At 35.9% G+C, this 12,281-nt stretch overlaps 1 protein-coding gene across 3 annotated transcripts in view; it reads left to right on the top strand.

Moving 5' to 3' along the window:
• Nucleotides 1–7,873: 7,873 nt before the first annotated feature.
• The window catches only part of LOC121877390, a 28,833-nt gene continuing 24,425 nt past the window's right edge, over nucleotides 7,874–12,281 (top strand). For all 3 annotated transcript variants that reach the window (XM_042383134.1, XM_042383132.1, XM_042383131.1), the window contains exon 1: nucleotides 7,874–8,064. In XM_042383134.1, the coding sequence (XP_042239068.1) occupies nucleotides 7,890–8,064 (175 nt within the window). In that variant the 5' untranslated portion in view covers nucleotides 7,874–7,889. The remainder of the gene's footprint in view (nucleotides 8,065–12,281) is intronic.

Here is a 12,281-nt window from a genome sequence, read left to right as displayed (position 1 = left end):
GGCACTCATAAATGAATATATTATAACCTCATACTGGATAATCATTACATGAAAATTCATTCATTGTCACAATTTTTGTAAATGCTGATCTTTTTACTCTTGGTAGAGAATCTAGTGAAGTAATAAATAGGTGTAATACCCTAATGCAGTACAAGCTTTTGGATTTACAATACCCTGTACATGAAAATGAATGACACCTAACACTAAAAGAATATCAACTGCAATATAATCCCACACAGGAAATACTGTAATGTATAGCATTTGTGTTGGGTAGATGGGTAACGGTTTACATCATGGGAAGGAAAAATGTAACAGTACTTTAAGGAGAGAAAGAGAGGAGGGATAAAGGGAACATCGAGGGTAAACAATACAAGTACAGTACTGTAGTAACAGTCTGGCCATGAGATTTCTTTTGTCATGGCCACCACCTTGTTGGAGAGCTTTCTTGAGGACTGGTGTGTTGCAGGTAACATGAAATCATCCAGGACAATATTTTATTTTATTTTATTTATTTTTTTTTTATTAAACTTGTTGATTTATAATTTTTTATTGTTAAATAGATAAGAAAGAGAGACTGTTTAACTGTCATTTGTTAATGTTGATTATGACCACAATGTGCCTGAAATTTATGAGCAATACTTCCTTAGAAGTGAAGGAATTTCATTAATATCTAACATGACCTTTATTACAAGGCTTGTTACACTTCATGTGCTGCTTCATTTTAATTTTTTTTTAGCTTGATGCCCAAAGTACCAGGCAGCTCCTCCATGTGCATGCAATTTTAGTTGAGTCTAGGATATTAGACCACCCCATTTGACAGCTTGGGGCATATTTAGCAATAGCCCTTCCCTCCCCATCACAATTATTGCTATTTAAAGGAGACTGGTTATAAAGATTACCCTATAGAGTAAAGATTACCCGATAAAGCAAGAGATTTAAAATACAGTGACTGTCTACCCAGCCAGTATACACAACATGGATTGATTCATAAGTAATCTATCATTTTGGATACAGACCCCAACTGACTATCACAGAGAGTAGATATGTTTGCAAGCTCTGCATACAATGATAATCTTATGCGTTGTGTCATAACTTGGTGAAGCTCTTGGTAGTTTTTAACATTTAACATTTAAGTAATCATTACAGTAACCATAATTTGGTTTTAACAAATTAGGTGAGGTGCCATCACAAAATAATTCTCGCATAACTGAATTTCATTTCTACATCTTATATTGCTAAGGAACCCACAGAAAAAAAATCAGAAGAATTGAACATAATCTAGTTTCTCGTAATAAACTGTTTATAATTTCTTTATACTGTACCTGTAGTGATTATAAAATCAAGTGTGCTTATGGAAAACAGGCAGATTTCTAAGAGTGTGGAAACATTTTGAGTCAGCACTGTTATTATAAATCTCTTTTTATCATTATTATTATTATTAAATGGGTGTCAAAACTTCATATCATTTTATAATTCTCCCCTATTTAACATTTCAGGTTATAGTACAGTATACTGTATTTTAGGTGTAGTTTTCTTTCCATAAAAAAATATAAAGAAGAATACTTTCCCATCATGTCATCATGAGGTCAAATCATGTTCCTGTAATTAGCCAATCAGTTTGTATTTTTTTGGTCTTACAGAGATCTATGATAGAACCTAACTCGCGACTCCTTTATGATAAGTTTATTCTCACCGCGTGGTAGTTTTTTATGTTTATGAGCTTAGAAGAAAGATAATTACAGGTTGTTAGAAAGGTACCCATGCTCTTGCAATAATTAAAAATACAGTTATTTACCTTTTTCTACATACAGTAAATATTATAAATGGTCACAGCATATGTTGGAAGTGAATACCATTCCCATTATTTACTGTAAATTGAACAAGCTATATAACAATGTAGGTACAACAAGGAACAACCATTTAATTATTGTAGATGCACAGGAATTTTTAGATCACCCTGTAGAATTTCTGTATTGTCTCTCTCTCTCTCTCTCATATTAGCTAGTAGAGGAAATTTTGTGAAGAACTATCTTCATAATGATATGGCATAGACCTACAGATGTACTTAATTACTGTGCCTCAAGTATATATATATTTATATTTGTAATGTAATGACCTGCGAGTCTTTCACACTGTAACTCTCCAATCATGAATCTTTCTAAAATAATCATACTCAGATTTAACCATGAATCTCTCATTTAACTAATCATACTCGCAGACTTTAATCATAGATCTCTTTATAACTAATCATACTTACAGACGTAATCATGAATCTTTTATAACAAATCATACTTAACAGATCTGATCATTAATCTCTTTTAACTACTGTACCGGTAATCACAGCTACAGATCCTAATCATAGCTTTATTTTATATATTTATTTTCTCTAGCTGACCATTAACATTGTTTTATTAATATTACCACTAACTAATCAAGTGTCTTTAACCCCTTGTATACGGGATCCCCTCTGAGCCAAATAAGATCGTCTTGCGTTGGCTATGGTAAAATAATATTAAAAGTAGCGGCCCCTTAATGAAGGGGTAAATTTTAATTCGTTTCCACAGATTACTCATGAACTTTATATTGAAGCTGAGGTTATCCAGATACAATACTAGTTATAATATTTTTCCAGGTATAATTTGTGTATTTTAACTGATGTTTTTCTTTAAACTCTATGTATCTTTCACTCAATGTGTTTCAGTTTCATCAGTCGTTTATTTTAAGCGATAATGTAATCCACTGACTAATCGGGAATCTTAAACTGGTAATTTCTATCAGTATGTATGACTTAAAACAAAGGTAGGAATTTGTTTTATAGTCAAACTGATGCAGCTTATTGTAGTACATCCTTTTAAAGACCATTACTGTGTGTTCTGAATTTGTACAGTAATTGATCTAACCTCATGCAGAAATGTTAATTGTTTCTTAGGAATATTTGTTTCAAAGGTTGATTCACTCTATAAGGAAAGGGCCTGGAAAAGTGAATGACATTTCTGTACAATATATATTCTGTAGACTGTATATTTCCTGCTAAATAGTGATACAGGTACTGTACAGTGTAATTGCAAGACCAACTGTAAGTGTTAACCTTTGTATATAATATTTTTATTTTTATTTAAAGTTTGGAGGTAATGTAGTTGGTATATTCAGACGATCCTGTAGATAATCATATTACAAACAATAGACAAATAACATCACCAGTACTAACCTAGCCTAACCAAATCTAACTTAACCTCACTTAATCTAATTTACGCATTGTTTGGTTATGATGGTAAATAACGCCTTAAACGAAACAATTTTTAGCCATGTATTGGGTGATTTAATTAAGTTATATAAATAAAAACAAAAGAGTTATCGTTACATCTTACTCATACGATTGTGCCCCTTTACAGGGATTTTATGAAAGACTTTTATACTGTATTAATGTAAGAGGCATTTTGTGTGTGTGTGCATATGTGTGTGTGTGTGTGTGTGTGTGAGAGAGAGAGAGAGAGAGAGAGAGAGAGAGAGAGAGAGAGAGCGAGCTCATACTACAGTACTGGTCTTGTAATGATATGTTGTACCAATGAAAAAATTTTGCATATCATTGTTCACTTGTGTTTTATAGACGGTGTATGTGAACATTATGCTTCTCATTGTTCACATGTGTGTTAAACTGTGAATGTGGATATTCTTAGCAGTCTTTTTTAGCTTAGGATTTCCTGCTAATGTATCAAGATGTGTAAAAATGGACCCACATAGGAAGTATAGTAACTCTTTAAAAAAAATAAGCCTAGAGTGAAGAGCTATTGTGTGTTTAGTTGTCAAGGATCTCATTAATGTCTCCCAGAGTGACCGGTGAAGAATTGGCGTTGTTCTGTATAATTGGATTCCTGTGGCTCATTATTTTTTCCTTTTGTAATGTTTATTTTCAAGAAAAATATAAGGAAAGTTTTTTCAAATGTGAACAGTTTTGGTGAACTCAAGAAAGTTGTACAATCATTATGGGTGCCCCGTTGTCTCCTTATGTTTACGTCATCTTGCCTTCCTGCAACAAAAGGGCACAACTGACAATTTCGAGCAAAAATAAAGAAAAAGGAGTTCTTTGGTCTGGCAGACTCAGTATATCATCTAAGTTTAAAAATTACAAGTGAAAGGGGACCAACTGCAGCTTTTAAGGCTGTGAGAAAAACAAATTTCTCTGTAACTGAAAAAAAAACTAAAATATCAGATATGCCCTTTTGTAGTGGGAGTATAAAATTTGATGTATGAATGTTGGTTAAAATGAAAACAATAGTCATAAATCTGTTGATCTTTTAAAAATAGGTGAAGCTTAACAATGAAACTTCTTGTAATAGACAGCAAATGATGTACATTTTATAATGATGAATAAAGGAAGTTGATATTACGTTACTGTATGTAAGAATTTTTAGAAAAAAAATAAATACAATTTGAAAATTTTAAATATCACTAGTTTATCACTCTCCTTAGGTGTTTAATACAGTCAACCCTCAAAGATCCGGACCACCTGTCCGGAAAAGCCGATTGTCCGGATTTTCCTGCGAAAAGTAAATGATATAAGATACACCAAAAACACAGTACTAATGTAGTGATAAACAAATTACTGTATATAAACAATGCATTTACCTATGATAACAAAATAAGAAACATTGTATCATAACTAGAGTGAATTAAGTAATATTCCCACAAACAACAATTGTCAATTCTGTTTATGTTTCCCACCTCCTCAGGCTCCTGTGTCCAAGCAACTGACGGGTCAAGCAATGCCCATGGGCCTAAAATGTTCTTTGCTCTGGTTTGGGAATGTTTCTTAGGGAAACTTCTAGGAGGCTTCGTAGCCTAGAACCACCAATTTTTTTGTCCGGATCTTCCGAAATCCAAGTTTCCTGGGTCCGGATCTTCGAGAGTTTACTGTACTGTACAGGGGGTCCCCAGGTTACGAACGGGTTCCGTTTCTGAGGACGTTCTTAAGTCGGATTTGTAAGTAAGTTGGAGCACATGCTATGCGCATACCATACAGAACAATGTTTAAAATCCCAATATATCATAGCCTAAGTACTTATACATATTTAATATAATTTAAGACAAAAGAAGAAATAGGATGACATAATATAGTAAATGAAGGTAAAAAATAAGTCATCGGGTAAATAAAATACTGTAAATTTTAAGTTTAACCCCATTTGTATCGGCGGGCGTTTGTAAGTCGAGGACCCCCTGTATAACCTTTACTCGTAGTCTCGTACCCAGCAATTAATTCTACCAATAATTGCAGCTGAGCCTTTAAAAAAAATTAGTTTACTTTGTGATAAAATTTATTGTCAAACGTACAAAAAAATAAATATATAAAAGCCAAGCAGCTTCTACTTAATCCTTCTTTTTTTATGTCTTTTTTCCCTCTTATTTTGTTTTTTTTCTTCATCTTCAAGCCATATCAATCTATTTTGGTGTCAGTTTGGTCATCTTCAAGGTGTAGCAGGAACCACACATTTACAGGACCTGACTTGAAGCTCCCAAAAGAAGGGTCATTTTGCCTAAGATTATTATAGTACGTTTCCCACATGCGTCCTAGTTCAATCCCAGGGTGCTCTCCACTGACCCTACTAAAAGCATCACAGGTTTTCTTGAGGAACAACGAAAGGATTAAATGAGACACCCCCCCCCTCCCCCTCAAAGTAATAAGTTAAATCACATTATTATTTCAAATATCTTTCATAGTAAACCCGAGATAAACCAAAAAAATAAAAATAACTGAGATACTGTACCGTCATTTTATGTATGACAACTCTACAAACTCACCCTCCCTCCCAGATTCTTTAACTGAAGCAACTTGTCTGGCCTTAAGTAAACAGTTAATGTTTAAGCTTCAGATACAGTTTCATCAAAAGAAAATTTGCAAGTAAGTAGCACAAGAATACTGTATCAATACACCTTTCACCCCAAAGACTGGATGTTGGCTGATGGGTATTATCGTCATCCACGCCGACTATCCATCTGTTTCTTGGAAGTTATGAAGCCACAGACACTAGGGGGCACTGCTCAGTCATTCTCAATGGCTGTATGACTTATATTTTAATATTTCTCATGTCAGATTATTAAATAGATTCACGGGGTACCAGGGGCGGATCCAGTAATATCAAAATGGGGCGTCCAAGAAGTTTTGGGTGGGGGAACATGGCGAGCAAAGCGAACTCACTCTTTGCTGGGGAGTTTTGTGGGAGCGCTGTAAGCCCCCCCTCAGAAATTTTGGGGAAATCTGACCAATATCATTGGGCATTTTGAGGCCAATTTGAAGCCATGTGCACCTGATATTAGAGATATTCTGAGGTCAACAGTAATTACTTTTTACTATACAAAAATGCCTGAGTACAATACTGCATTAAAGAAAAACTATTGTAATTTTCTGAAGAAAAGAGATAGTCCGAACCCCCAGGACCCCCCTGGATCCGCCCTTGGGCACACAGGGACATCAAACGAACCCAGGGCCACAAACTATCAAATGGACTCTAGTGTGGTAATAGTGTGTGTGTGTGGAGATAGTACATGGTGATAGTGTGTGTGAGTGTGTAAGGTGATATATATGTGTGTGTGTGTGTGTGTGGTGATAGTGCATGTAGTAACAAGTGTTTGTGGTGATAGTGCGTATAGTGATAAGTGTGTGAGGTGATAGTGCATGTAATGATAAGTGTGTGTTTGTGGCGACAAGTGTGTGTGTGTGTGCGGTGATAAGTGTGTGCAGTCATAAGTGTGAATAGTGATTGTGTGTGTGTGTGTGTGTGTGTGGCAACAAGTGTGTGTGTGGTGGTAAGTGTATGTGGTAATAAATGTGTGTCGTGAAAATGTGTGTGTGTGTGTGTGGTGATAAATGTGGGGGTGATAGCATATGGTGATTGTGTGTGTGGTAGACTGGTGATAGTGTGAGTGACAGAATGAGGTGTTAATGAAGTGTGGTCGTAGTGTATAGTTTAGTATGTGGTGGTAGTGTGGTGATAGTGGATAGTGATATTGTGGTGATAGTGGATGGTAATATTGTGGTGATAGTGTATGGTAGTAGTGTGTAGTATATAGTGCATGGTGGTAGTGAAAGGTGATAATGCATGGGAGCCAAGTGGTGATAGAGTGTTTTAACAGTGTAGTGGTAGTATGTAGTGGCAGTGTGTGTTGTAGTAATGTTTGCACAGGAACAGAAACCTCGCGGGTGTAATGACCTCTGCTAAAGAGACGGGGGTAATAGAACTGTTGAGAGGTTACATATAAAAAAAATTGGTGAATTAATATTGGCTATTGGCTGCGTTAAGCTGTACAGTACTTGAATAAAAATAAAAATCTCGTGCGTAAGACATCCATCATACAGGTCAGAAAAGGTGTTTCTGGGGGGAAGCTAAACATATTTGGGTCAGAATTCTCAAAGGTTGGCACGTTTAATCGTTCCACTAACTGGAAATATAAGCACATATCTAAGTGGTTCGGTTAAGCTACGCCACGAGGACACGTGTCAATGAGGCATGCACACTGCACCGATATTCCTGTAAAACAGATGCGTTCTCTTGTGAATGGTATCGTACATCAAGAGAAAAATGGACATAGAAATCTCTGAGAACCGGAGTCATCTTGTGCCCGTCAGGGGACGCTTGATGGACTAGTTCTGGATCGTCTGAAGCCGTTCATTCTACGTCTGTGTCCACTAGTTCTCAGTAAGCGTGACTGGGGGCGTGCATGGGCGTGGCTCCAGCTGGTGTGTGGGGGTGGTGTGTAGAAGAGTAGAAGAGGCGTAGCTGTGTGGGGGCGTGGCAAGGCGTGTGTGTGGGCGGGATGTATGTAGGAGGGGGCGGAGCGTGCGTTTATAAGACTGTGTGAGAGAGGTGGGGACGACTCACTCTCTTGTCAGCGAAATGTTGGCCTCCCGTACAGCACCGGCCGTCGCTCCCCGCCTCCTGTCGCTGTGCCTCCTGTTGAGCTGCACCCTCGCCCTTCTGCCCTCCGCAACTAACGCTGCTTCCCATCCACCAGCTGCCCTTCGCCTGCTACTTCCCAGCTCGTCGCCTCTCCACAATCTCCGTCCTGATGGTGAGTACTATCTTGAAAATTTGTCTTTCTGCATTGAACACTTACAGTACTGGAGTCTCTGTGTTGAACATTGAGTCTAGGGTGGACACTGATTCTCTGTATTGAGCAGTGTGTGAGCACTGAGTCTGGTTGAACAATCTGTGTTGAGTACTTTCTGTACTCTATGTTGAACACCGAGTCTTTGGAATGAACAGTATATGAACTCTGAGTCTCTGGGGTGAGCACTTAGTCTGTGGTGAACACTTGGTCTGTAATGAATATAGAGGGTTTTCGTGGTGAACACTAAAACTTTTTCATGAAGATTTTGTGAACACCGAATCTCTGTGAGGAACGAATACTGACTCTCTGAGATACCCACTGAACTTTTGGGACTAACAGTGGCTTAGGTGATAACTAAGAACAACTCCTATGCTGTAATCTTCACGAGGAACAACCTGTAGAAGCAGAACAAAAACAACCTGCAGCACATTAAGAACAAACACAAGTCTATCATAACAACAAACACAGTGTACCATAAGCACTGTGTTGTGTACTAAAATCTCATCAGTTGCTGACTTCACCCCTAGCAAGACATGCAAGAAAGCAACACAAGGGGGGGGGGGGGTCAGATGTGTTAAATATACTTTTACAATCTTTAAACTTTCCTCTAAACTCTAACTGCTTTTTCTGATGCGTTATTATTTTCACACTGGTCATTTATCTTCTATTCACCATGACTGACTGAACCAAAAGTCGGGGATTTTATCTTGGTTTAAACACATTACTCATTCATGTGCTTTAAAAACAATTAATTTTTACTCACAGACAGACAGACAGACTGACGAGAGACATCCTGATTCATATATTCCTTCGCCCGCGTTTGGGGTGGGGAAGGGGAGTTAAAATTTTAAATGAGAATGCTTGTTAATATTATGCACAACAAATCGGAAATGGCAGTCAGGTTAGTATGTACAGGATGACTCATATACAGTACAAAATACAACACTATAGCTATGTTGATGCTCCTAACACCTATCTTAATCCAACCTAACAAACAAACCTAATCTAACATAAATTTCGCTATTCATTTGTATTTGTTTGAAAGACGTACTCTCATTTATATCTATTTCAACTAACAAGAATATATATATATATATATATATATATATATATATATATATATATATATATATATATATATATATATATATATATATATATATATATATATATATATATATATATATATATATATATATATATATATATATATATATATATATATATATATATATATATATATATATATATATATACAGGTGTATAAACTGTATATGAGTTAATTCTAGTGGTACAGTATGTAATATCAACTAACACGGGTTAATCCTAGTCTTATGTATTTCAACGAGCTGCAGTAATTAATCTTACTGTTTTACAATAGCATCCAGTAACAGCAGTGAGGATAATTAAACCTCGCTGCTTCGTGTTTTCTTTTTCCTTGTGGTTATCAGCATATACCTGGATCACGCGCACCTACAGTGATTTATTTGCATATATATATATATATATATATATATATATCCATTACAATCTGAGAATGAACTAATTGTTGATATCATTTGTTATTACATCGTGTTCATTTTTGTTTATCATCTTTAGAAGGAATCAAAACTAATGCATTTTAACCACCTTTGTGGTTTTATTACTATTAGTAGGAGTACAGTAGTATTATTAGGATAGGTTATAAAATGTGTGGAGATGTGGCTATAAAGGGAGGTTGAAGGCAAAAAAAAAGAAAAAAGTAGTAGTATACAGTAGTAGTAGTAGTAGTAGTAGAATAAGAACGTCTTTGGCCTTAAACAAAAGACGAAGGATATCAGATCTTAAGAGCAGCTAATGACAAATTACTCCCCCATGAACTACTTATTTTATCAATCTTGGGTAGACTGACTATTGTCTGTGACACGTACAGTACAATTAATTCATCCCTATACAAAACTGTGCCAAACCATTCAGACCTGTTTGATTATTACCTTAAAACTACCTGCCCCTTCGTTTTTTTTTTTCAATCGACTCGGAGTTGATTCATTTCAAACTAATGGAAGGCATTAACGGATGCTCTCATAAATTTAGTTGCTTGTATTTTCTAGAAGTTCTTTCCAAATTCTTTCTCCGATCGCATGAGTCGCCTAATGCTTTTGGAGTGAGTGTGGGTGTGTGCTGGTTGATATCTGAGGGCACAACAATATACTGTAGATCTCATTAGGGTTACCAAATGTTTTCAAGCTTATGGGACTTACTTTCACATTATTAAGTATAGCAGAAAACTAAATACAAAAGATCTCTCGACTAAGCTTGACCACTTTTATCTCTCCATATCCCTCATGACAACTCCATCCAGACACGGGATCAGTAGCTGGGATCAGTTGTGTGTATCCTAACCAAGTCAGTCCTAACAAAACGTCTTCAAAGTAACCTAACCTAATTTCTAAGGATCATTATTGTACTCAGCACTCTTGGTCGAACTTAATACAGGTGCCCAAAAGCCGGGTCTCCGATTTTTAAAGTTCTCAGTTACAAATGCCCCCCCCCCCACTCCCCCCACACACACACACACTAACTGAATAAGTGAAAATATTAACAATCTGGCCCAATCAAAGACTAAAACCTACACCGGATATGTCATCAATAATGCCGAGGTTTTATCGTAACTAGATACATAGTGTTGCTCAGTCTAGGAAAAAAAAGGATAATGCACAAATCTCTGAGAATTCCCATGTGAGGCTGTACCATTACAATATGAGGGAGGCTGATCCTCAGAAATATTACCGTGAACCATCTGTTCTGAAACTCGGGAAAAAGAACGGTTAGAACAACGATAAAATTGGATATCACACTTGGCTACAAGGAAGCGGTAGCTTTTTTTTTACGGGGATTAGCCCACCCGAGCACAAGTCACTGACCCACATCAGGGCCTAGGGGGCGAAAGCTACAGATATTTTTGTGATATTAAACGTCATACGCTACTACATCCGTACACGGTTAGTCTTGTTATACTGTACCTGTACGTCTTTCTACACCGTATACAGTGCGTATATTGTCTATATTCATGTTGAACTGCATGCCAGTATAATCGATATACATGCCAAACCAATTGTAAACACACACACACACACACACACACATATATATATATATATATATATATATATATATATATATATATATATATATATATATATATATATATATATATATATATATATATTACCCACACACTTGCAATCCTTAGTTGTTTCACCGTCACTTGTTTGTCAATTTACGTGTGCTAGCTGTAGGGCAGCATATATAGGTCAATATATTGACCTTGGGTAAACAAAACGACACTTGTTAACTCACATCCATGAGCACTTGGGCCGTTCCGTTCGAACAGGCCAGTTAATCACACAACCACCACATTCAACTATATGTAACCACGCCCACCAACATGACCACACGTTTTCGCAGTCTGATTTCTCAGTTCCTAGCAGGAGCAACTGTGAGACGGACCTCCTCATAATGGAAGCTTTGTATCACTACAAAGTAAAGTCAACCATTTGTGATATGGCTTCCTGTGAATTGTTGTGTTTTTCTCACTAACGGTCGTCTCAATTAAGGTAAGGCAACATGATTTTTTTTCTGATTTTAGTTTTGTACGTAGGTTTCCCGTCATTTTTATTGGTATTAAATTATAATGCTCTTAAAAATATGGCGGAAGGTAAATTTTTGGATAAGGTTTCGTTTTCATTGTATATTACCTGTAATTTTTCAAACTTTTTGTCCGTTTTCTAGACTGATGGTGGAAAATGATTTTCCGAAACGTTAGTAATTAAAGAAACACAACTTAAGTCAAGATGTTTGTGTTTTCAATGGTTCTCCTCTTCGTTAAATACAGGGGTGTATATATATATATATATATATATATATATATATATATATATATATATATATATATATATATATATATATATATTCATGTAGATCCACAATGAAAACGTGGATTAAATCTTGATAAAATCACACGGGAAAAGAAACAATGGAGACCTTAGCTTTCGTCTTTATTAAAGACATCTTCAGAGGTCATGGACTATAAGGTCTGTATAGTTAAGTCTCTCTGTTATATATATATATATATATATATATATATATATATATATATATATATATATATATATATATATATATATATACATATATAT

This window comes from Homarus americanus, unplaced genomic scaffold, assembly GCF_018991925.1.
Source record: "Homarus americanus isolate GMGI-L3 unplaced genomic scaffold, GMGI_Hamer_2.0 scaffold367, whole genome shotgun sequence".
Lineage (NCBI taxonomy): Eukaryota > Metazoa > Arthropoda > Malacostraca > Decapoda > Nephropidae > Homarus > Homarus americanus.
The sequence above is the reverse complement of the archived record's forward strand: the minus strand, read 5'-3'. Positions and strand labels throughout refer to the sequence as shown.